Consider the following 26558-nt stretch of genomic DNA (forward strand, 5'->3'; position numbering starts at 1 on the left):
CAAGGACGTGTAATGGTGCAACCTTTAAAAATATGAAATGCTAAAGTCTTACTTTTATATCTAGGCTAAGTTCTTTTGATCTTTGTGAAATTGGGAACTGACCATATCCGCCCAAAAGGGAAATTACGAAACAGGAGAAAAATTCAGTTCCTCTTTAAGGAGAGAAAGTAACAATATAATGTGTGGTGTGGTGTGATGTGGGGTGGGGTGTGTGTGTGTATGAAGAGAGATCATGCACATATTTATATAACGCATTAATAGATTTAAATTTACTGGCCTAGTGTCTTTTCCTCTAAATTTATAAAATATAAAAATAGAAATGAAATGAAAGCATTTGTAATAGCTCAACTGGTATACATTATTATTCAGCCTCAGGAACGAGTAGTGATTCTCACACAGTAGATAAAACCTAACTTGATTTTTAAAAATTCAGCCTTTTTACTACTGATCTGGTTTTTATGTTCCCATAGCTGTGTAATACAGTAATGAGTGGGTAAGGCATTGCATCTAGAATATTTGTGGTGAACCTGTTGGACTTGAATGTAATCGTTTCCCTAATCTTACCACGTAAGGTTAATAACCAGGACCACACCTGTGAGGAGAGGTTCTGGAATGCCCCATTTTGCTTTATAGATAATATTCCTCCTTCCTTTAAAGTAAATGCAGGAATATTGTCAGTGAACAATATCCTTTTACCAGTGAATCCTGAAAAAGGAGAATTATAATTTGAAAATTTTAAAATGTTCCTATTTTAGTGCCTACAACTTGGTTTATAATGAGGTGAAAATAACGATAGATTTAAAAATCAAGATACTTTATCATGGCCATGTATTTAGTTGCACTGTGTATTTCTCATGCAACATTTTTTTTTTAAAACTGATATTGACACATACATCATTCTGATCTTCATCTTTGCTTTTTTCTTGTCTCTTTCTTCAGAGAACCTAGGAAAAGATACATCTAGTAAGAAGGATTATAGAAATTTTTAGAAAACTAGATGGAAGGTGGTAAAGTTAGAATAGGGGTAATGAGCCCCCCATGTAGTTACTAAGTTTTTAGCTGTCACTGTCATACTTACTGCCTTGCCTTCCCTTCCTTCTCCTCTCCTCTCCTCTCCTCTCCTCTCCTCTCCTCTCCTCTCCTCTCCTCTTTTGTGCATCATGATAACTGTACTCTTTTATCCCTATCACCTATTTCATCAATCCCCCTACCCACCTCCCCTCTGGTAACCATCAGTTTGTTCTCTGTAGTTAAGAGTCTGTTTCTTGGTTTGTCTCTCTCTCTCTCTCTCTCTCTCTCTCTCTCTCTCTCTCTCTTTTCCTTTATTCATTTGTTTTCTTAAGTTCCACATATGAGTGAAACTATGGTATTTGTCTTTCTTAGACCAACTTATTTTGCTTAGCATTATACTTTCTAGCTCTATCCATGTCGTTGCACTATGTATATACCACATATAGTATATGAAATATTACACTGTGTATATATATACCACATCTGTATTCATCAGTTGATGGACACTTGGGCTGCTTCCATACCTTGGCTGTTATAAATAATGCTGCTATAAACAAAGGGGTGCATGTATCCCTTTGAATTAGTGTTTTTGTATTTTGAGGGTAAATACCCAATAGTGGGATTACTGGACATATGATAGTTCTATTTTTAATTTTTTGAGGAACCTCCATACTGTTTTCCACAGCAGCTGCACCAGTTTGCATTCCTACCAGTAGTGCATGAGGGTTCCTTTTTCTCTACATCCTCACCAACACTTGTTTCTTGAATTTTTTATTCCAGCCATTCTGACAGTCATAGGTGGTATCTCATTGTGATTTTGATTTTCATTTCCCTGATATTGAGTGATGTTGAGCATCTTTTCCTGTGTCTATTGGCCATCTGTATGTCTTCTTTGGGGAAATGTCTGTTCATATCTTCTGCCCATTTTTTAATTGGATTATTTGCTTTTGGTGTGTTCAGTTGTATCAGTGCTTTATATGTTTTAGATACTAACCCTTTATCAGATATATCATTTGCAGATATCTTCTATTCAGTAGATTGCCTTTTAGGCAATTGCCTTTTCTTAAATACCTCTAGAAGTCTTATGAAATTAAGAGCTTTCACAGGGGTTCTGGATTATTGTGTAACTCTCCATTAATTTCTAGGTATCTGGTGACCCATCTCATGGGAGCAGATCTGAACAACATTGTGAAATGTCAGAAGCTTACGGATGACCATGTTCAGTTCCTTATCTACCAGATTCTCCGAGGTCTCAAGGTATAGTCTCCCTTTCTCCATCTCAAGGCTTAAGAGAAAGAAGAAGAAGAAAGAAAAAAAAAAAAACCCTTTCTTATGGAAAATTTCAAACATAAAATCACAAGTACAATTATACTGTAATGAACCCCTGCGTTTACTCAATGACCACAGCTACCAACATATGGCCAATCTTGTTTCTGTTGTATTCCCCAAGCCCTGGATTCTTTTAAGGCAAGTCCAGACATCATATCATTCCACCCATAATAGATATTTCAGTATGTATGTCTGAGAGCTCAGGACTCTTCATTCTTCCTTCTAAAGAGTAGTCATAATCTCTTGATCTAATCTAATGTCTGGTCAGAGTCATGTTGAAACTTTAAAAACCTCCTCTAGGATGCTAATTTGTTTGTGGGAAGGGCAGATAAGTAATGTTTTAAAATTAAAGCACCTTTGACATTGACATTTAGCAGCTTTGAGTCCGTAGTGAGCTCCAGAGCAGTAGCCAGAAAATAGGTTGAAAGCTGTTTCACTTATACTTCAACTCTATGAATAGAGTCGATGGTATAGAAATCATAGTTATGATAAATGTTCAGATTACTGATAATTACTTGTTCTCATTTGTAATGCTACTTTTTAATACTAGTAGTTCTTACTGATTCATAAAAATATACTTTAACTATGTCATATGGCCATAAGAGGTTGGAGATAACTTTTTGATTTAACTGACTTTTTTCTCTTTCACAGTATATACATTCAGCTGACATAATTCACAGGGTAATGTATTATGATTTTGATGGCATTATTTGGGGAGGGAGCACTGAAGTGGAGAGGACCGGCATGTGGCCAAGATCCTAGTCTAAGCTTATTTTAGCCATTGAACTATTGATTATAACTTTACTCTAAGTTTAAACTGATTAAAGAAATGTGTGTGGTTTTTACTATTTAAGGCTAATTAGGACTAGGTAGTGACTGACTATAGATGGAGATCATTTATAGCTGAATAAAGTCTTACTTTTATGTTTGGATCTTCATCATTAGCTGTGGGGAGAAAACCTAGCACGAATCATAGAGTTGATCATGTCCTCTCTGGACTTGCTTCCTAGGACCTGAAACCTAGTAATCTAGCTGTGAATGAAGACTGTGAGCTGAAGGTAAGATGAAGAGACAGTGGGAATTGTTTGTTTCCACTTGTAATTACATGTTTGACTAACCAGGCAGACTTATGTAGTAAATGGGTTTATAAAATCATGACTTTTTGTCTGAAAATTCATATTTTCCTTAGAAATATCAGAGTTTGAATCACAGGCTTAATAAGTCTTAGTTTAAAGGATATTGAAGGTGGCATCAGGTGTCGTACTTTCATTCTAAAATAAAGTTACATTAGAAATTTAATTTGTTAGTTATAATAAAGGAAAATCATAGTCTGAATATTAAGTAAGCAATCCTGAAGAGATAATTACTAGATTAGTTTCCTAAGATAAGAATGGCAAAAGCCACTCATTCAAAGTAATTCAAATAGGGGATAAATATAAATATATAGAGAGCAAGCAGCTTTAGAATATTTTTTCTCATTTTTAATCAATCTTTTAAACATAATTAAATGTAATAAAAAGAATCATTTTAAGTGCACCCTTGATAAATTTATGTATGCATTTAACCACCAACACAATTAAAATAAAGAACACTTTTTCACTTCCAGAAGTTGACTTATGCTCCTTCCGAGCCACTCCCTACTCCTCTAACCCTAATCCTGGACCACTGATCTAATTGCTGACACCATAGAACAGATTTATTTTTTTCTGGAATTTCACATGAATGGAATCATACAGTATTTGTGTGTGTGTGTATCTGATTTTTGCTTAGTATAATATTTTTGAGATCTGTGTTATATCAGTAGTTCATTCCTTTTTGTTGCTGAATAGTATCCGTTTTGTGACTATGCCACGATTTGTCTATCCATCTACCTGTTGATAGACCTTTGCTTCAATTCCAGTTTGGGGCTGTGTAAAGCTGCTATGAATATTCATATGCAAGCCCTTGTGTGGCTGTATGTTTTCATTGCTCTTGGGTAAATGCCTTGGAGTAACATTTTTGTTTTGCTTTTTGTAATTTCATTTTTTAAATTGCTGTGTTTATCATGCATTCCAAACATAGACTTGGAAGTATGTTTATGAAAGTGCTGTATTGTTCTTCCCGTTTCTGAGGCAGTAGAGTTTTTTCCCTCCTGCCTTATGAGACTTAGGATCCTGACTGTTCCAGTGCCTGATTTCTCTTCTCTCCCTTAGATCTTGGATTTTGGACTGGCTCGACATACAGATGATGAAATGACAGGCTATGTGGCCACTAGGTGGTACAGGGCTCCTGAGATCATGCTGAACTGGATGCATTACAACCAGACAGGTATTGCTTTTATTGGTTATTTAGCACCTTCTTGGTCAGCCTGTTGAGCGTATTTGGGATTCTCAGAAGCGGAGGTAGTGGGAATGGGAAGAAGCATCTTTTTTTTCCATCAGTAATCCTTTTAAAGTCGACAGAATATATTTCAGTTGCTCAGATAGAGAAGGGGGGTGGTGTTGTACACAGCTTTCAAACTTTATGATTTAGCAGTTGAGTTTTTATTTATTTAGATTTCCAGCGTATTCTGTGAGTACTTCTATCTGAAGACAATGGGTTCATAATGGTAACCTCTCAACATGACTTGGGAGAATCCACCATTTCCACCAATAAGAGTCTCTACCCCTTGTGAACAGCTTATTTCTCTTTGCCTTAATTATGTTTTGACATCCTACCTATGAAGCCCTTTAGTGGGGTGAAGGTCTTAATAAGCTAACTTCCATAAAGATGAGCATGAATCGTGGACCTCAAATGTCTTAAATATTAATTTGAGTATTTCACTTCTAGTTATAGTTCCATTTGTGGTCAGGTATGATAACAGTGACATTGTATGCCCTTTTCTCTTTAATTTTGCCAGTTGATATTTGGTCAGTGGGATGCATAATGGCCGAGCTGTTGACTGGAAGAACGTTGTTTCCTGGTACAGACCGTATCCTTTAAAAAGTTTTGGATTCTTGTTTCTTATCTGTATTCCAGTGTCCATGGAAGTATATCATTTTTACCTATCTCTAGGGAAGCTCTCAGTTACTTGCTTATATAGTTGAGACATGCGTTATGAGATCCGCCCTCTGGCTAAGTGTCTTGCCTTGCCAACAAAGTGCCTTCAATTTTACTTGTGAGTTGGAAAAATTCCTCACAAGCTGGGGAACTCTTTATATCTTCTACCTGTCATCTTTTGCAGTGAGTTCTTTATTACATTAATCTTCCCACAGCAGTTCTGCAACCTGAGCGTATTCCTGAGAGGCTCCAGATCTCAATGACTGGTTTAGTCTACTTGTACAAACACTTAATGAGAGCAAGATACCCATTTATAAATCAGGGGTGTCTTTAGCTTTTATGTTTGATTTACATGTTAAAAAGATTATATTTCATCCCTATAATGATGCACCTGCTGACTCTCTTTATACTTGTTGTTTAACAACAAATAATAAAAGGAAGACATGATAAGGTCATCCTGCCATGTGATGGCACAATTTTTTTTTTTCCAGCACAATTTTGTTTTTATCTAGATTGTAGCCAAACCTTAATTTACTGCCAGATTTACCATCTAGCCCATGGTTTACCATGGCCCTTTTATTTTAGGCCCTTTCCCATCTGCTGTATGCCCATTTCATGCTTTAGAACTAGTATCATCCAAATGTGGTTTGTTAGAAGTCCCATTACTTTCACTTGGGGAAGATGTTCAAGTGAGAAAGAATGTTGAAATATGTGTCTAGAATTAGGTTTGAAGATTTTTGTAAAATTCATCTGACTAGCCTATAGTGGGTTTGGCTGGGCTTTAAAAATGCTGCAGTCATGCTATGAATGTGTTCTATCATGCTTAGAGACCTAAAAGCTGTTTTAACAGACCCTCACCTAAGCAAACTCATTGAATTTATACCAGAATGTCCGTTTACTTGCTTACAGTTTGGGATATACTTTTGTGGTGACTGTGAATGTTCATGCTATCTCTCCACATGTTCTATCTATCTTCTGCTGAAGAAAAATGTGCTTTCCTAATGAACTGAAAAGCTTCTGCCCCTCAGGCAAAGTTGTGTATTTCCCTGACTATTTCTGCATTGATAGAGTTCTGTCTCCCTGTATTGAACTCACCTTACTGCTCCTTGGTCCCGGATTCTTGGTTTAAATACCTAGTGTTTGTTTCATTCACCTTATATCTGCATCTTAGAAATGTGGTATATACATTATAGTCCAAGCTAAGAGAATTAGGGAAATTTTTAATTCCCCTTTTCCTCAGGTACACAGCTCAGAGTCCCCATCCAGCAGACTAATGTCTCTCTTCCCAAGCACACTACTCTGATGCATTTCTCTGTTCCTCCCTCTCCTTCCTCTTCTTTATTATCTGTAGCTCCTTTTACCTGCAGTCAGCTTTGGACACGCGTGCCTGCATTGACATGCAGAGTAGTGGAGAGAGACAGTAGGGTGTACTGGTTGAGAACACATACTCTGGAATCAGACTTCTGGGTTTCGATCCTACCTCTTATACTCCCCGCTGTGTGTTTTCTAACCTCTGTCTCTCGATTTCCTTAACCATAAAATGCTAATAGTATGTACTTTACAAGGCAGTTGTGAGAATTCAGTGAGACAGTATCTGGAAAGTAGTTAGAGCCTGGCAGGAAATGTTAGCCATCATCTTCATTACTGACTTTTGGGAAACATTTTTTCCCTTTACCTTCCCACTTTACTGTCTGCCTGTGAATCATTAAAAGTTTTTGTTTGTTTGTTTTATTTAAATTGTGTGACAAGTAGTAAAGGATGGGCTACTGGTAGAAAGGTTTTAAAGCAATTGTGCCCTATGGTTTTATCTCACAGACTTACTTACTCCCTGATGGCCTGACTCTTTTAGAATGCTAACTTTCAACCTGTAAGACATCTTCCCTTTATTTTTTCTTATTTTAGAGACAGAGACAGAGTGTGTGCACATGTGTGCAAGCAGGGTAGGAGCAGAGGGAGAGAGAATCCCAAGCAGGCTCCGTGCTGTCAGTGCGGAGCTTGACGTGAGGCTCGATCTCATGACTGTGAGATCCTGATCTGAGCTGAAATCAAGTGTTGGACGCTTAACTGACCAAGCCACCCAGGCGCCCCAGAAGTCTTCCCTTTTTGTGCATACTTCTTTTCCTTCTGTGAGCTTTAGATAGAAAACCTAGCATTTAGGCTTTTTACCATGGGCTTTTTTTTTAATACATGAAAATTCATTTCAAAATTCCTATTTTAGTAACACACCATTTCTTTTGTACTTGGCTCTTTTTCAGACAGATATTCTACTGGATCATAAAAGTCAAATTCAGAGGATTTGTATTTGCAATACATACCACCCCCATCCTGTCCGTTGCCAGCTGTGTGGATGTAGATTTGGTGGCCGGACAAGGAGAGAGGAAAACGTTTTCTATTACTTTTTCTTGCCTGAAGTGTACAGTTATGTGCATTCTAGCATAGTGGTTCTTAACTCTCATTTTCATCAGAATACTTCGGGGAGCTTTTAAAAACTCCCAAGTGCCAGGGCACCACCTCACAGACTCAACTAAAGTTGGTGTGGGGTCCAAGCACAGGCTTTGACGTATGTTTTAAGTCCCCGGTTGTTGCCAATGTGCAGCAGGTGTTGAGCACAACTAGAGTTTAGCCCAGTTGAATTTTACTCTTAACCTTTCAGGCTGATCCTAAAAAAATTAGTTAGGCAGTCTTTCCTCATTTTTTTTTTAAAGTTTATTTACTTATTTTGAGAGAGAGGGAGGGGCCGAGGGAGAGAGAATCCCAAGCAGGCTCCATGCTGTCAGTGCAGAGCCCAACACAGGGCTCGATCCCACGAGTTGTGAGATCACGACCTGAGTCGAAATCAAGAGTCAGATGCTTAACCGACTGAACCACCCTGGCGCCCCCTCATTTTTTTTTTGAAGGTACCGATGAGATGAGAAAGTTAAAAATTTAGACTTATCCACTTGGGGGCCTGGAAGGATATTAGAAAACATCTAATTGAACCCCCTGTTTTTTATACATGTGAGGAAACCAAGACCCAGAGAAGATAGATCCAAAACTATTACTTATGACTCAGGTCACGGTTTCTTTACGTTGTTTTATTTGTTACCTATTCCCCAAATTTTTCTTTTTCTTTTCTTTTTTCTCTTTCTTTTTCTTTTTCTTAAAATTTTTCTTTTTCTTTTTCTTAAATTTTTCTTTTTCTTTTTCCTTTGGAGGATGTGCTGGCCCCACACATTCTTTCTTTGCCCGGCAAGATGTGCAGCCACTGCTTATTTATGCTTTTTAAATGCAACTGAATGCTGAGGCAGCCTCTAGAACTGCTCTTCTGTTGAGTGCAGTTTTCTCCCTGTTTTCCTCACGTATTAATCATATTATTCTCATCTAGAACTGGTGGTTTTAGGGGTGCGTAGGTGGCTCAGTCCGTTAAGCGGCCGACTTGGCTCAGGTCATGATCTTGCGGTTCGCGAGTTTGAGCCCCGTGTCGGGCTCTGTGCTGACAGCTCAGAGCCTGGAGCCTGTTTCGGATTCTGTGTCTCCCTCTCTCTCTCTCTCTCTCTCTCTCTCTGTCTCAAAAAAAATAAACATCAAAAAACCTGGTGGTTTTAGCTTCTAGATAAGAACTATCTAATAGAATTGTCTGTGGTGTTGTGAATGTTTTCTGTTTGGGCTGTGCACTGGTTGGTAGCCACCAGTGACATGTGGCTACTGAACACTTACAATGTGGCTAGTGAAACGTAGAAACTGAATTAAAAATATTTTCATGGTAAAAGGTATTAACATAAAATTTGCCATTTTACCTTTTTCTTATTGTGGTAAAAAACGCATAACATAAAATTTACCATCTTAACCATTTTTAAATACACAGTCCACTGGCACTAACGATACTTACAAAGTTGTGCAGCCATCACCACTATCTTATTTCCAAAACATCTTCATCACCCCAACGGAAACTGTACCCATTGAACAATAACCCCCATTCTTCCTTCCCACAGCCTCTGGTTTCCTCTCTTCAACTTCCTCAATTGGCTTATTCTAGATATTTCATATAAGTGGAATCACACAATATGTGTTCTTTTTCTTGATTATTTCCCTTAGCCATAATGTTTTCAAGGTTCATCTGTGTTGCAGCATGTTATCAGGACTGCGTTCCGTTTTATGTGTATGCCCCTGTATGCGTATGCACTCATCTTTTCGTTGACACTTGGGTTATTTCCACCTCTGGCAATTGTGAATAGTGCTGCAATGAACATTGGCTTATAGCTCTCTGTTTGAGGCCCTGCTTTCAGTTCTTTTGGGTATATATATCTAGCAGTGGAATTGTTGGGTCCTGTGGTAATTCTACGTTTACTTTTTTGACGAGCTATCAAACTGTTTTCCACAGCAGCTGTACCATTTTACATGCCCACCAATGATGGAGGAGCATTTCTCCGTGTTTTCACCAACACTTATTCTTTACTTCTTTTTAAAAAAAAAATTTTTTTTTTTAATGTTTTTATTTATTTTTGAGACAGGGAGAGACAGAGCATGAGCAGGGGAGGGGCAGAGAGAGAGGGAGACACAGAATCCAAAGCAGGCTCCAGGCTCTGAGCTGTCAGCACAGAGCCTGACGCGGGGCTCGAACTCACAGACCGCGAGATCATGACCTGAGCTGAAGTCGGACGCTTAACCGACTGAGCCACCCAGGCGCCCTCTTCTTTTTTTTTAAGTTATAGCCATCCTCATAGGTATGAAGTGGTATCTCTTTGTGGTTTTAATTTGTATTTCCCTAATGACTGATAATGTTGAGCATCTTTTCCTGTGTTTATTGGCCATTTGTATATCTCCTATGGAGGAATGTCTGTTCAAGTTCTTCACCCATCTTTTAATTGGGTTGTCTTTTTGTTGTTGAGTTTTTTAGTTCTTTGTATCTTCTGGATATTAAACCTTTATTAGATATGTGATTTGCAAGTATTTTCTCCCATTCTGTGGGTAGTGTGTTCACTTTCTTGATAAGGTCCTTTTTAAAAATAATTTTTTTTAATGTTTATTTTTAAGAAACAGAGAGAGACAGAGCATGAGCGGGCGAGGTGGGGGTGGGGGGAGAGAGGGAGACACAGAATCCGAAGTAGGCTCCAGGCTCTGAGCTGTCAGCACAGAGCCCAATGCAGGGCTCAAACCCACAAGCTGTGAGATCATGACCTGAGCCAAAGTCAGACGCTCAACAAACTGGAGCCACCGAGTCGCCCCTCTTGATAATGTCCTTTGATGCACTGAAGTTTTGATTCTGATGAAGTTCCAATTCATCTATTTTTTCCTTTTGTTGCTCATGTTTTACCTAAGAATGTATTACCAAATTCAAGGTTGTGAAGATTTACTGTGTTTTCTACTAAGAGTTGTGTGTGTTTCTCTCCCATACTTAGGTCTTTGATCCATTTTGAGTAAATTTTTGTATATGATGTCAGGTTTGAGGTCCAACTTGTTCTTTTGCATATGGAAACCCAGTTGTCCCAGAACCATTTGTTGAAGAGACTATCCTTTCCCTACTGAATAGGCTTGGCATTTCTGTCCAAGGCTAATTCTAATCCATTTGTCTGTATATCTATGCTTATATAACAGTACCACACTGTTTTGATTCCTATAGCTTATTAGTAAGTTTTGAATTCAGGAAGTGTGAGTCCTTCAATTTTGTTCTCACTGTTAAATGGCTGGGGATTTTTGTTTGTTTTTTGTTTTTTTGGCCTTTCAGGCTCTTTTGTAATCCTATATGAATTTGAAGATGGACTTTTCCATTTCTGCAGGAAAGGCTGTTGGAATTTTTTTTTATATGTATTTTTAATGTTTATGTATTTATTTTGAGAGAAAGTGTGTGCACATGCACAAGCAGGGGAGGGACCAAGAGAGGGAGAGAGAGAATCCCAAGCAGGCTCCAGGCTGTCAGCACAGAGCCAGGCACCAGGCTCCATCAGTCCTACAAACTGTGATATGATCTGAGCCAAAATCAAGGTCGGATGAGGCGCCTGGGTAGCATCGGTTAAGCATCTGACCTCGGCTTAAGTCATGATCTCTTTGTGATTTTAATTTGTATTTCCCTAATGACCAGTAATGTTGAACATCTTTTCCTGTGTTTATTGGCCATTTGTATATCTTCCGTGGAGGAATATCTGTGTGCTTGGAGCTCAGATCCTAGAGCCTGCTTCGGATTCTGTGTCTCCTTCTTTCTGCCCCTCCCCTGCTCGCTCGCTCCCTCTCTCTCTCTCTCTCTCTCTCTCTCTCTCTCTCTCTCAAAAATAAGTAAAACATAAAAAAACAGAGTTGGATGGTTAACTGAGCCACCTAGGTACCCTGAAAGGCTGTTGGAATTTTGATAGCAATTGCATTGAATTTTTAGATCACTTTGGATAATATTGACATCTTAACAATATTAAGTCTTCCTATCCATGAACACGAGATGTCTTTCCATTTTTCAGTTCTTAATGTCTTTCAGCAACGATTTATCATTTTCATTGGACAAATCTTTCACCTTCATGGCTAAACTTATTCCTAGGTATTTTATTCTTTTAGATGCTATTGTAAATGGAATTGCTTTCTTAATTTCTTTTTCAGGTTGTTTATTATTGGTGTGAAGAAACAAAACTGATTCTAGTTGACTTTGTGCACTGTGTCTTTACTCCATTTGTTTATTAGCTCTAGTAGGTTTCTTGCAGATTCTTTGGTTTTTCTATCTATAGGATCCTATCATCTGCAAATAGAGATGGTTTTAATTCTTCCTTTCCAGTTGCTCTGGCTAGAACTTCCAGTATAATGTTGAATAGCAGTGGTGAAGTGAGAATCCTTGTTTTGTTCTTACCTTAGAAGGAAGTTTTTCAGCCTTTCTCCGGTGACTGTGATTTTAACTGTGTATTTTTCATAAATGCTCTTTATCATGTCAAGGAAGTATCACTTCGGAGAAGTTCCTTTGGATTCATAGTTTTATGAGTCTTAAATCTGAATTTCAAATCTTATTAGATTTTATTTAGATTACACTGAAATTTAGTTAATCTCATGTGATTACTGGTATTGCATTGGACAATGCAGTTTTAGATCTCTATAAGTCTTCTTCGTATTCTACCTTTTACTCATTTTTTTGTGATTAGTCTCCTTGAGAGATGCTTTTAGTACTGGTTGTTAATAATCCTTGGAGTTCCCCTAAAGGTATAAGAAATACTAATTTTTGTCTTAAAACTAAGTATATATTGTTAGGTTTGAAGCTATTCTCATTTATGACTTTGTAGAACACTTTTTCCATCTAGCTCAAAAACACGATTATTTTTTTAAAGAATGAAGCCTTGCCTTAGAAGTCCAGTCAACTAGGTATATCAGGTGGACACAGCTGGTGAACTTCACATTAGAAGATAGTGAGGATACAGAATGTCCCTTCAGGCATAGGGCTAGCCTATTTCAAATGCCATTGGTTTTGAGAAGAGTGGCCAGTTAGAAAATGTTATCACCAATACTTAATAGTCTGTAGCGTAAGGAAGAGAGAAAATGAGTTTCAGAGCCCTGTTACACTTCACATACTCTTTCCTCTTCTGGAGACCACAGTGTTTGTTTGCTGTCATTTTCCTTTCCTAAGTAATCAAATGTATTTCCTTCATGTGTAAAACTTTTTTTCCTTCTTTCATTAAAAAAATTTTTTTAATGTGTTTTTATTTTTGAGAGAGAGAAACAGAGTGTAAGCAGGGAAGGGGCAGAGAGAGAGTGGGAGACACAGAATCTGAAGCAGGCTCCAGGCTCCACACTGTCAGCACAGAGCCTGGTGCAGGGCTTGAACCCACAAACGGTGAGATCATGACCTGAGTTGAAGTCGAATGCTTAACTGACTGAGCCACCCAGGTGCCCCTCCTTCTTTCATCTTGATAGAAGGGGTACCTTTAAGATATTAACCTGAGGATAATGGGGCTGTTGAGTTATAATCTACTTGCCATTAGCTGCTGCCTTACTCCATATGAATTTCCTTAGTGTATTAAATTTGCTCCTTAATTCTACTTTATTTCTTTTGATTTTTTTTTTCAAACATTTTATGAAATACAAAAAAAACAAAGAATAACATAATGAACACCTATGTTCACAGCTCCCAGATTATGGGCTAAAACACGCCAGTAAAAAATTTCTGATGTACCCCTTGCTGTCACGTCTACCCCTCACTTGCAGTCACTAGTTTCAAACATTCTCTCATTTTACTATTTTTTTAATTAAAAAATAATAAATAATCTCTACCCCCAGCATGGGGCTGAAACTCACAAGCCCGAGATCAAGGGCGGCATGCTCCACTGACTGAGCCAGCCAGGTGCCCCTATTCTCTCTCATTTTATTTTTTTTTTAATTTTTTTTTCAATGTTTATTTATTTTTGGGACAGAGAGAGACAGAGCATGAACAGGGGAGGGGCAGAGAGAGAGGGAGACACAGAATCGGAAACAGGCTCCAGGCTCTGAGCCATCAGCCCAGAGCCCGACGCGGGGCTCGAACTCACGGACCGCGAGATCGTGACCTGGCTGAAGTCGGATGCTTAACCGACTGCGCCACCCAGGCGCCCCTATTCTCTCTCATTTTAAAGCAGTTTCATGGGGTGCCTGGGTAGCTTAGTTGGTTGAGCATCTGACTCTTGATTTTGGCTCAGATCATGATCCCAGCATTGTGGGATTGAGCCCCTGTGTCGGCTCTGTGCTGAGCATGGAACCTGTTTAAGATTTTTATCTCTCTCGTCCTCTCCCTTCTCCCCAACTCACGTGCTCTCTCTCTCTCTCTCTCTCTCTCTCTCTCTCTTAAAAAAAAAAAAAAAAAAGTTTCACTTTAGACACTGAAAGCAAGGTCCTAATAAATGCTGAAGAAGAAAAAAAATTTTACTACATTATTTGCCTTTTCTTCTCCAACTTGACAATATATTTTCCCAGAAAAGGTTGGAATTTTCACGTGTGTCCACAAACCTAAAGTACCTTAAGAATTTTAGTGTGCGTGACAGTGAAAATGACTATTTTGACAACCAAGAAGAGAAGAAAGTAGGTCTAAGTCTTCTAGTCCATCCTGTCTGTCACAGGAAGGTTTTCCACCCTCCAGACATTAATGTTCTGGCTTTGTCTAGAACACTTAGAGGTGAATAGAATATTGGTTTTTTTATTTTCCTTCTGATTACCCCATTAACCTTAGGTTGATTTCCTCATCTATTCATTCTACCTATTACTTTTGTTACAGAGAACCTAAAGAGTAATCTTGGGCCTCAGTGGTTGTTTTAGAAAGGACCAAGACATCTATGATTTGAATTTTGACAATTTGATCATTATAACTGAAACACATGTTTACCTAACAGGAAAAATTTCTTCTATCTAGGGGGGAAAAAGAGGGTTAAACCAATTATGAAGGATGGCTTGTTGTGGAGATAACTAATTGTCATTATGTGATAAATTTTGCTTTGCTCTGCTTATGTAGCTGCTTGAAGCACCTTCTGGCCTTAACTGCCTGGACAAATTGTAGTGGCCTTACAGTAGCTGGTACTATTGGAAGACTGACCTGTATTTCAATGGATTTGCCAGCTCTTGGAGAACCAACCTATGGTGATTTCTTCTGAGGTCTGCATGCTTTGACTTCCCTCTTACAAGTGCTTTTAGCTACTAAGTAGATTCTTGTTTTGCATTGTGTGCTTACTAATCTCCCAAGTATTGGCTATCATGCTGTAGCAACTCTCTTTGCCCATAGCCCTTACACACTCATGGCATTATACTTGCGTACTCTTCATGGTGTAGACACTTCAGTTGGAAGGTTTGAGGGCTTTGTTAGGCCTGATATTAAGTGAAGCAACTTTTCTGGACTACTTTTTGTATTTAGACTTTCCATCGAGTATGGTCATTACAGGCTTTTTAGGGCAAGGCAGAGGGCTGGAGCTGAGTTAGAAAGCATATTACAACTAGTCTTTTCAAGCCAACCAATATTTATCAAACTATACTGTGGAAGGTGCTGGGGATAAGATAGTACCTGTCCCGCAAACCAGAGTGATCATACTCAGTGGAAAGTGAGTTATAGGAGTTACCAGAACAAATGTCTACTCTCTCATTATAAAATAAGACAGAGTGATAAAAATGCTATAATAGAGGTACAAATAAGTTATTGAGAAGAAGTAAAGTTAATTCGAACTTAAGATATCCAGAAAGACTTCACAGCACAGTTCTTGTTTGAGTAGGACTTTGTAGAATAAATAAGAAAAGACTTGATAGGAGGGGAGAATGGAGGATATTCCTGCGTATGACTTGCATAAATAAGAAGGTGGAAGCTTAGAATTGCCTAGAATATTTGGTGTGCATTGAAGCAAACCGTCTGAGGCAGTCAGAAAAGAAGCTTGATGCCAAGCCAGGGAGGGCCATGAGGGGCTAGGAATTCGGGCTTTATTCTTCAGACGTGTGATTGTTTTATACTGGCAGAGACACGGGGCCCCCAGCTCATTGCTGTCGTGAGCCTCTGTGACTAGTGGGAGTGCCACACTCTTCAGGTATGATGAGGTGAAGGTAGGGCGGTTAAGAAACTCAGCCCAGAGTCTTCCGGCTTCCCTGAAGGGAGTATAAAACTTGACTCTCATTTCAGTAGTCAGAAGTCTCTTAAACAGGAGTACCAATCTCAACAGTTTTATTTCCCGAGATTAATTTTGACGCATATATTGTAAAACTACCTGTTTAAGAGTTGAAGTAGTCTAGTTGGTTTTCATATATGATATACTTTGTGTTGTGGGAGAGCTACCCAGTTAAATTTGTTCCTGAAGAGTGTGAAGGGACTTAATACTTGTAAACTGAACCAATTAAAATGGGCAGAGGGGATCCTGTACTAAATTCTGTTGTCATATAGCTAATTTTATTATTATTTTTTAATGTTTTTCTATTCATTCTTGAGAGAGAGAGAGAGAGAGAGACAGGGCATGAGTGGGGGAGGAGCAGCGCAAGAGAGAGACATGGAATCTAAAGCAGGCTCCAGACTCTGAGCTGTCAGCACAGAGCCCAACACGGGGCTCGAACTCACAAGCTGTGAGGCCATGACCTGAGTGGAAATCGGACGCTCAACCGACTTGAACCACCCAGGCGCCCCTTAATTTGATTGTTTTAAAGCAAGACCATATTCGTCCATCCTCCCCTCTCTGTCCCCATTATCGCATGCTTTAGTTTTTTTTTTTTCTTGTCAGCACTTTGAACTAAGAGTCAGTATTGAAATTTTAACCTCCAGAACACATTGATTTTTGCCATTTGCAGATGACAAAGTTCTCTACTATATTTAATTTAGAAATGATTTCTGTGAGTGGACTTGTTTCTAATTTAACCTTGTTTTCTACAGAACACAAATTGTTTGGGTCTAGGCTGGGGTTTGGCAAACCTTTTCTTAAAGAGCCAGATAGTAAATATTTTAGGGTTTGGGGACCATATGGTTTCTGTTGTAACTACTCAATTCTGCTGTGTAGGGTGAAAGCAGTTACAGACAGTACATAAATGAATGGGCATGGCTGTGTTCCAATAAAACTTTATTTTCAAAACAGGCAGCAGGCTGGGGTTTGCTGACTCCTGTCTAGAATGTTCTTCCATTTAAGCCAATTTCTTAGCTGGGGGTGGGGGTGGGAACGGGGAAGAACAAGGCAAGATGCCAGTGATATTGCGTAAGTAATTCCTGTAACTTAGGCAACTGTGGTTTGCAGAAGCCATTATTTTAAGTTACACCGTATTACCTTTATATGTGTAATCATAAACAGAAATATTTTCTTCCATCCTCCTTTCCTTCCTGCTTCCTGAGGAGAAGATCTCCTCAGATATTTCGAGTGCCCACATGTAGCAGATAGCAGGCTAAGCACGGGGGATAGGTGGCAGTCAGGGTGGCCCGTGCCCTCATGGAGCTACATACAGATCAGCAGAGGTGACAGAAAGCAAACGAAGTAATCATAGATTGACGTTTGCAAGCATTGTGCTGGGGTAGAGAATACAAGGAAGAAGGGGCTTTCTTATTTAGAATGTGGGGGGAGTCCTCTCTGAGGAAGTGAGACCTGAGGTTGAGAAGGATCTAATATGCCAACAACCTGACAGGATGTGTGATAGGCACCAGAAGACAGTCATCCTCCCCTCCTTTTCCCTGAATGTCAGTAGAGACATGGATAAACTCTCACACTTTCATAGAGAATATTAAAAGCTTACTTTATATAATTTTTTTCTCTCCCCTTTTAACTTCCTTTTTGGGCCAGACTAAAGGCAATAAGAACAAACGAACAGTTTCTGTCTTCTGGTTAATATATGCACATACGCGGAAGAGTTGGCTACCCGAATAAGGGTTTGGACGTTGTAGCCTATTGTGTAGAGCCTCTGGGATGTGTGAGGTTTGTCACTGCGCTTGTGAGATAGATGGAAAACTCTCCTGTTCTGCTTCATGATGGCGCTCCTGAAGAACACGCGGATGCAGTGGGGGAGTGGGGCCCTCTGCTGGCCGACTATCACTCACAGCTCCTCTCTGCCTGCCCTAGCCATTGCAGAGGGAGAGGTTTCCCAGAGGGCACGCTCAAGTGGTGTTAGGCCCTGGGGTAGTCGCAGGCTCCTGTCCTATTACAAGCTCCTTGGGTCAAGCCTTTCGGGGGAGTATTCCCAGGGGAGCTTGGCCAGCCCTAGCTCCTATGCTCTGCTGCTCTTTCTGTTCGTGTAGCACTCTGCTTACCAGTGCATTCTGCTCAACTGGCTTCTGACGCTTTGGTGGAAGGCAAAGAGGTTAGGTGTGGACTGAGTGAAGCTTTTGTGCTGTCACCTGCTGTCTTTGACCCAGCTAAAGTCGCTTCACTTTACTGATGGGTAATGTTGACAGATGCCCGGAATGAATATAAATTGGGGGTGTGAGTGGTAGTATTTTGAGTCTTTGCACAGGAGGAACATGTTCTACTTGAAGTGACCATCCATGGAAGCCCTGATCTAGGTTAATTCACCATTTTGGCTTGGCTGGGGGTTTTCACTTTTTGTTATTGGGGTATTTTGTTTGTTTGTTTTGTTGTCGTTTGTGTTTTTTATTTTTATTTTGTCCCAACATTTTCCTTTATAGTCCACCATTAGATATTGATCAGTTGAAGCTCATTTTAAGACTCGTTGGAACCCCAGGGGCTGATCTTTTGAAGAAAATCTCCTCAGAGTCTGTGAGTTGATGCTTTGATTGTAATTATCTGCCCTGTTGGGAGCCTCTGCCGCTTCCCTCAATCTGTACTTTGACCTGGGTATGTTTGTAAGCACGTGTGCCCTTTTGTGCTGACTTCCAGGATGAAGTATAAGTGTGTGTGTATGTGTGTGTGTGTACACATTTGCTCACGTGCATGTGTTTCGTTCTCTATTGGAGTACCTACGTAGATCATGAGAGCTGGTATTGAGCAGTTGTGTCCCAGTAAATGATTTGAGATTCTAACTCATTCCAAGAGATCAATGGAAAATTGGTCTCTGTTACCAAGCCCTGACATCATTTTCCTCAGCAGTGTCACATATACCTGAGCTCTTTTTATATTCTGGTTAGTGCTTGCTCTCAGAGCATGAGCTTCACCATGTACTAGTCTAGCTTCATCACCACAAGGATGAAGTGTGCATTGGGTGCACGCTACTGCCCTTTTCCAGAAGTTCCTGCTTTTTATTGTTTTAGAATTGACAACTCTACATCTTGTATAAGTTGTCTATTCTCAGCAGGGCCATCTCTCCACCCTGTCTCCAGACCAGTCCTAGTACTTCACATCCACTGGAGTTGGCTTGTAAATCCTTCCTCCCACAGCCTGCCTTTGTAATTACAAGTCAAATAACCTGAGAAAAAGCTTTAGAGCTAATGCTTTCCTGCCTCTAAGCAGGGGTTCAGAGAGAAGCCGTGGGAATGTGACTCTGGCTTGCTTTGGCTCCGATTTCCTGCTGTTGGTCATTTTCTGGGGCCAGAGATAAGAGAGAGATCATGAAAGCTCAGCCTTTCTCCCTTTTCTCCTCTGTCTGCCGCCAGGCAGTTGACTAAAAGGGAAAAAGAGCTGTGGAGCCAAGCTCCAGTCGTGCCTTCCTGAATTCTCGTCCCAGCATTCTGACTAACGGGGTCCCTTTGCCCAATTGGAAGGACTGCTGGGTAGCTGGAGGCAGGCTTGAGCAGGTGAGTTTGAATGGTTCATCGTCTCCCTTACAAAATAAAGAATATTGTCATCTGGTATGTTTCCGGTACATTCCTTTAAAAGACCACAAAGTCCAGTGTATTTATCAATTTCTACTCTGAGGGATGTAAGAGACTGTGCTGGCTCTATTATTTTGTTTCATTTATTTATTTAAGAAGAAGAAGGAAAAGCACAGAAAAGCTGTGACTTGCCTGAGTCATGCACTGAGTCACTTGGCAGAGCTGAGCATAGATATCAGATGTTCTGATAACATGATCTCTAAACTTGAATCTCATGCGATTGCACACTATTTTGAAAGTCATTGTCAGAGTTACTGACCACAGTGTTAACCCAAAGGAGTGTTTTCTTTTGCTTTATGAAGTGCAGAAGCTGGATAGAATGAATCAAAGAAGATACGAGATGCTGCGTAGTGAGGATGGTGCCTTATTGTTTTAAATGCATTTGCTGAGAAAAACTGGTAATAGAGAAAACACGGGGGCAAGGGAGCGGGGTTGGGAGGAAGTTCAGTTTGTTTTCTGATAGTACTAATGAGACTAAGATAGTAAATTCATTCCCTGTCTGGGAAAGGCTGTTAGCAGCTCCTGCTTAGTCGTGTCTCCCACCCCAACCATCCACCTTATAGGTGTGTGCTGTTAGTCATAAGAATTTCTAAAAGAAAAAGCATGGGTAATATAGTATTTACCTATTATTAATCCATCATTTATTGTTAAGAAAGAAACAACATCAAGTGCCCAAACTAATAATGAGATCACCTTTATCTTCAGTGAAATAGGATATATTATACATTTAAATAGCTCTAGAGTTGGGCATAATAAAATGGAGTACCAGAATATAGAACGCACTCAAATAATATTGTATTGAGTACAGGAATAAGAAAGTTGTTTTTTTTTTTCCTACATGGTTATGGCGAGTAAATAAAAGGGGTTTTAAACTTTCAAAACGGTAGACAAGATTAATTTGATGTCAGTGATACTCCCCAAGTACCAGTTTATTTTAAAAGTACATGATGTGTAGGATACATGCTGTGTAAATAACAAAGCCAGGTGAGGAAACCTGTGTAAAGGTATTAGAAATAAAAAGAAAAATTCATTAGTGAAGGAATGTAATAAAAAAAGAAAGCCAATAGCTATTTTCATCACTCGTGAAGAATAGTGAGGTAGTGATGTCATCACTGATGTAGAAATTCAATCAATAAATAATAAGACATTGTAAGAAAATGCAATAATGGGTGGGCTGATTGAGAACAAGTTGGGATGTGCTGGGAGAAAAGGGGATAAAATGGGTCATGGTGGATGGCTGCGGAGAGAGTTTTTTGGTTAGTGACCCAACACCTATAGTAATCAGTGAAAGAACAAAAAAAATCTCATACTAAAAAAGCAAAAGCCCTTTCACTACTCACATTTTTCTCTAGAAATCTATTCTTCCTAACCTCCTGACAGGAAGGGGGTATAAGAACCTATTTGACTAAAGGAAACAAAGACAGAAAACGCACAGGCCAAGTATTGTTCACAAGAAAGACCAGAGAGGTGGCAGGATTTTAAGATTTTAAAACCCAACTGGTGTTCCACTATTGCGGGGGTTTACTTAGCGGGCCCCCTGTGGTTACATTTCTTGGCATGCAAAGTAACGTTCGTTATGTAACTTGCTTAAAGGTAAATCTCAACTTCGTTGAGAGAAAGTTAAAACGACTTCATGCCACCTTTTGAATCTGCTGGCCTGTCTTTGGGCCGGTGTGAAATAGAATGTGACAGGCGGCGTGGAGCGTGTGGCCCCAGCCCTCTCCTGATGGCCAGCCTTACACACGTCATCCGACCCCTAGGGCATTGGAGCTCTGAGGAGGAGTTAAGGTGAAAATTTACTGAAGGGAGCCACAAAGAAATGTAATTGCTTGACCAGGGTGCTCACTGAAGATGCCACGCCAGCCGCAGCGGGGAACAAAAGGTTTAAGAAGAAAGGGAATACAAGACCATTTTTATTGAATTGTGTCGATTTTCAAAATCCCATCACTTCTCCTTTAATAGGAACACATGATAAACTGGCAGTTCTTACAGCACTTTGGAGGCGGGGGAATTGTGTTAAAGCTGATGGGACAGCACGAAGAGGAAAGTTTGGAGTGCCGCTTACATACGCGCGCGTACCTACAGAAGACCTCATGGTTCGGTCCCGGCAGACTGTTTTGTAGGCTCCCTCCCGGCTGTTTATGAAGTGGAGTCAGCCTGTCCACCTGTTAGAGACTTGTGGAGGAAATCACTAAGGCTTGCTAGAACACCATCAGTGGCCTGTGACTTCTGTTCCGTCCTTGCCATTGGCTTCTAACTTTCCCCCGTGTCTCCTGTTTCTTCCTGTGTGTTTGTGTGTTTGTGATAACACACAAACTGTGTGTTTGTGGCATGTTATAAATGTACCACGACTAATGTCTTTGAAACTTGGCATTGCTTATCAGCTCACACACCCGGCCATGTCTTACGTTTGGAGGGGTGGTGCCTTGGAGAGTCACCAGAACCTGTGCCACAAAAATTTAACCTCTTCCTTGAATGGATATATTGAAAGTTTTATTTTGTCCAGTCCAGAGCCAAATCAAAATTTTCTGAATCCTCTCCATTTACCTCCCCCCCGCCCCCCCCCCCCCCCCAATCCCCAAGCAAACAGGTTTAGGCCATCCTGTTGAAAACAGTTCTCTGGCTGGCATCCTGGATCACAGGGCAGTCTCTTTCCAGGGAGCCTAAAATATTTCATGTTAAAGATGATGCTAAAATGAAAGAAAAGCAATTTTTCTTATCTGCATGGCCAGTCACTGGCTGCATGCCTAATAACTCTCATGCCATTCATAGAAGTGTGCCTTAACATACAGCCTTGGGCTCTGGCCTGGGGTGGGGGTGGGGGGAATGAGTGGGTGGGTTTTTCCTTTGTTTTGGGGTGGCTTTTTTGGCCTTCTTAAAAACTTGAGTTGAAAGTTATTTTTTTGCACTGTATGTTTAACAATGCCCTTGACTAGGCATCTAAGATATTAACCAGCTTCAGCAGATTATGCGTCTGACGGGGACCCCCCCTGCTTATCTCATTAACAGGATGCCAAGCCATGAGGTGAGAACAAACAGACTGTATAGGGATATCCAATTCAGAAGGCCACATTTCATTTTATTGCCACTGTATAATCAACACAGTTTTTAATGTCACTGAGTGCTTTTGCATGTGCCTTGAAAGGCTACTGATGACTGCCTGTGTGCTGTTGCAAGATGTTGACATTTGGGATAAAATGTCATCCAATCCTATGGATTGAGAATATAACTTACAGGCTTGTAAATAGAAAATGATATTACTTCTATATTTGGGTTTATGAATTTAGTGCTTAAGAGACTGTTGTGTGTTCCTAGTTAGGGTATGTTACCATCTGATGGCTTTAGGCTGGAAGTGTATTTAACTGAGGACCATTAGGATGGTCTATTCGTCAATTTTTTATAATGAGCAAAAGAGTATTATTCCTTTAAAATACAAAAAATCAGTAAAATATCCAACACTAGTAAGTACTGTATTTAAAAGAAAATATGTAAATAATATGGAATAAATATGAACACTGATACAGGATAAGGTGTCTTGACCAGTTCTTACTACTTAATCTAATGCTAGCTTTCTTATCAGAGGTGATTGGGGCACTTCTTTCTAAGGCGCCTTTAATGCTTTTGGGAGCCAGGTTGGCATCCAGAGGCCCTTCCCAGCAGCTTTGTTTCTATTTCAGCTATATTTCAGTCTTGAAATTTACCTTTTTTTAAAAAATCTTATTAGAGGGATGACTGTTCCCTGCATGAGACAGGTCTCTCTTGCCTCTGTTTTCCCTTCATCCTTTTATCTTTACGCTCAAGTAGGAAGGGATTACAGCCACGCGGACAGTCGAGTTCTTTTCAAATCGGACTCAACGGCTTTTCAAAGCGGACTTCTACTTGCGCCCATACAATGACTAAGAAGGTGAAGTTACCCTAGCAACTAGAGCTTTGTCTAAGGTTGTGTGTGCGTGTACATTTTTACACACATACAGCGTACACACATACGTTTAGTGTTGAGCCTTGTTAAAACAGGAATTTTAAGGAAGTGGTTAAGATAAAAGAAATTTTATCTCAGATGGACTGATAGTGAGTGGGGTTTACTTTTTGAAACAGGGATGTCCATAGACATAGTTTAATACCTAATCTCTGAAGTACACATTTATGAGTTACATTTGTATTTATATGATTATTCTCAAGACCAGTTTTTGGCTTGCCTTGGTAGAGCTATCAGTCCTGAATAATATTTGGTGCCTTAAGTTCCTTAGGGTGAAATTCAGAACTTGTGAAGTTGAAACACCCTTAGTGAATGAGAGCAAACTTTCTAAAGGCAACAGTGTTGGCAGTTAATGTCTATTGAGCCATCACTCTGAACCAAGCACTGTGCTGAGGAAGTGCTGGCTTATTATCTCTAATCCTCACTGCAGCCTGGTGATGTCAGCATTGTTAATCTCATTTTACAGAAGAGGAACTCAAGACTTAAAGAGAGTAAGTGACTTACCCAAAGTGATAAACTCAAGATACAAACTCAAGCCTGTTCCACCGTAGGGACCAAACTAATAACAACTATATTGGTAATATAAATGTTTGTGTCAGAATTTTAGTTTGAAGCTCTTTCATAAACTTTTATCGTACTTGAGTATCACAGTGACTGTATGTTACAGGCAAGCCAAATACTAATATCTAATACTAATATTTTGCAGATGAGGTCACTGATGTGTTAGCTGAGGACTAGCCCCAAAAGATGTACCTTCTAAGTGGTAGGGGAAAGGTTTCCGCACAAGCCGTGTAACTTATAACCCACTATTGTTTGTTACTCTTAATAATTAGTGTTTTTTAAATGTGTTCAAGACTCTTAGAATAATATACTAGGCTTATGTTTACTTTCTTGTTACCAAGATTACTTTGTTAGCAAGGTTTAACATGAATATCCTTTTTATGTACCAAGAGTACCTACTGAGATCAGCACCATCAGAAGACTGCTAGTCCTAGACTTTCCTTAGGAGTACCAATCCCTGTGCTAATTTTAGCTTTCTAGGAAGGCTGTTTCAGAAAGGGGAACTTCTTAGATCTCCTGGCCTCTTTTTTTTTTTTTTTTTAAACTTCTGATCCTTTGATCAGAAAGCTATTAAAAGGGAACTTAATTGGTTAGCATTCTCATTCACTTGAAATGTAACTGTGAGAGATAACCAGAATAAACAAAGGTGATGATCATACATAAGGCAGTAAAAGAGAAGTCTTTAACTGAATATCAAAGACAGTCATAAACACCGAAGCTAGCAGATTTTGTCAGTTAACACTTGTTCCTTGGCAGGACTGAGACTCCAGGAGCAGTAACATTATTGAACAAAGCCATTTTGAAAACCTTTTATTTTTACAGGCAAGAAACTACATTCAGTCTTTGACCCAGATGCCGAAAATGAACTTTGCAAATGTATTTATTGGTGCCAATCCCTTGGGTAAGTTGATCGTATCCTCATCTCAAGGATATTGACTTGTTTATGACATAAATTGGGGATCTGAAGAAGAGTTTTTCCTTTTGATTAAATAGGGTACCACTGGGGCACCTGGGTGGCTCCATCAGCTAAGCATCCGACTTCAGCTCAAGTCATGATCTCACGGTTTGTGAATTCAAGCCCCACATCGGGCTCTGGGCTGACAGTGTAGAGCTTGCTTTGGATCGTCTGTCTCCCTCTCTCTCTGCCCCCCCCCCCTTCTTGTGTGTGTGTGCACGCTCTCTCAAAAATAAATAAAACATTAAAAAAAAAAAGGGAGTTGCTTTATTCCTTAAAGCTAGGGCTAATAGATGCTTTGGTTGGCCCCTAAAAGTGTCATTGCCTGAGCCTCTAATTCCCTGATTCAAGGACTGTGCAGCGGACAGTGCTTTTTAACGGCAGACACAGAAAAATCAGATCAGGGCCTTCCTGTGACAGGGAGGGGGCAATGCTATGATAATAGTATAATCAACCTTCTCTCCTTTCTGAAGATTGTGTTGTGTGTGTTATATGTCACATGGTATATGTGCAAGGTTGTGGGATGTTTTGAAATCTCTCAGTGGGTCCTCCCTCTCCTTATGGGTCCCAGCAGCTGATAATCACGACTCCCTCTTCAGGTTGTAGTGAAGGCTGAGTGGCTTTACCGTTTTAAGTACTTCTTCCATAGTGATTGTTGAGAGTGATTTCAGTGTTACTGTGATAATTCTTACAATAGCAGAGATGCTCACCTTTTTTGAAAAGTTGGGCAGTTCTGGGTGAGCCTGTGTCAGCCTTGGAGATCGTAAGTGTGCCAGACCTCAGCTGGGCCACTCTCACATCCAAAAATGAGTCCACAGACTCATCAGGGGTATACAGAATTCTGTGCGGTCGGTTGAGGTTTGCATCTGCCCTGGTACGCTCCCGTTGGCTTTGTATGATTTATTTGAGCTGTAATATCCAGTTCAAGGATCTGTGAGAAGCTCTCTTTGAGTCGTAAATACGCTAGGATGTTGGGAAATCATGTTGTATGCTGGTAGCTTTCTTGTCTGTCATTCTGTTCTGAATGTATTTTCATCCTATCAGTTCATGTTTCAGACCTGGCAGTGCTCACTGTTTGACTTCCTCTTAGCCAACTCAAAGAGACTTGTTAACTCACTTTTCTAGAGAAGGGGGGAGGTATGTGTGTGTCCCAGCAGTTTATTTAGGTCACATCCATCCTTCTCTGGAATCATGAATTTAAATACTCTCAAAAGAACTGGATACCACCTAGCAATACAGACTGCAAATGAGTTGAATGGAGGCTCTGGGCCATCTGGTGTTCAGCACTGCACTTGTCAGGATTTAAACATGCCTCATAGCTCACTGCCAAACAGTGATGTCATACAAAGAGTTTCTTCTTGCAGACAGAACATGTTGTTACTGACCATGAACTTGTGCCCAGCATATTAACTGAGCAGGAGTACACCAACGATGTAAATAGTGACAGCTGTATTTTGTCAGTCACTGGCATCATGTTTAACTGGCATTCTCAAAACATGAATTAAAACTTAAATTGCCCTTTGATGTGG

At 39.9% G+C, this 26558-nt stretch overlaps 1 protein-coding gene across 6 annotated transcripts in view; it reads left to right on the plus strand.

The window, feature by feature from the left end:
- Nucleotides 1–26558, plus strand: part of MAPK14 (mitogen-activated protein kinase 14) — a 74757-nt gene that overhangs the window by 43636 nt on the left and 4563 nt on the right. The window contains exons 4-11 of one of the 6 annotated variants that reach the window (XR_006299135.1): nucleotides 2157–2268; nucleotides 2992–3021; nucleotides 3351–3398; nucleotides 4533–4647; nucleotides 5219–5290; nucleotides 18406–18485; nucleotides 19319–19459; nucleotides 21500–21584. Coding sequence is in view for 5 of the 6 variants with exons in the window: in XM_043592972.1 (XP_043448907.1) it covers nucleotides 2157–2268; nucleotides 2992–3021; nucleotides 3351–3398; nucleotides 4533–4647; nucleotides 5219–5290; nucleotides 18406–18485; nucleotides 21500–21682 (640 nt within the window). In the remaining variant the exon portion in view is untranslated. Of the gene's footprint in view, nucleotides 1–2156; nucleotides 2269–2991; nucleotides 3022–3350; nucleotides 3399–4532; nucleotides 4648–5218; nucleotides 5291–18405; nucleotides 18486–19318; nucleotides 19927–21499; nucleotides 22351–22482; nucleotides 22563–24896; nucleotides 24976–26558 lie in introns of those variants that run through there. The other 5 variants (XM_043592972.1, XM_043592973.1, XM_043592971.1 and 2 more) reach the window with 5 other exon arrangements.

This window comes from Prionailurus bengalensis, chromosome B2 (assembly GCF_016509475.1).
Source record: "Prionailurus bengalensis isolate Pbe53 chromosome B2, Fcat_Pben_1.1_paternal_pri, whole genome shotgun sequence".
NCBI classification, from domain to species: Eukaryota; Metazoa; Chordata; class Mammalia; order Carnivora; family Felidae; genus Prionailurus; species Prionailurus bengalensis.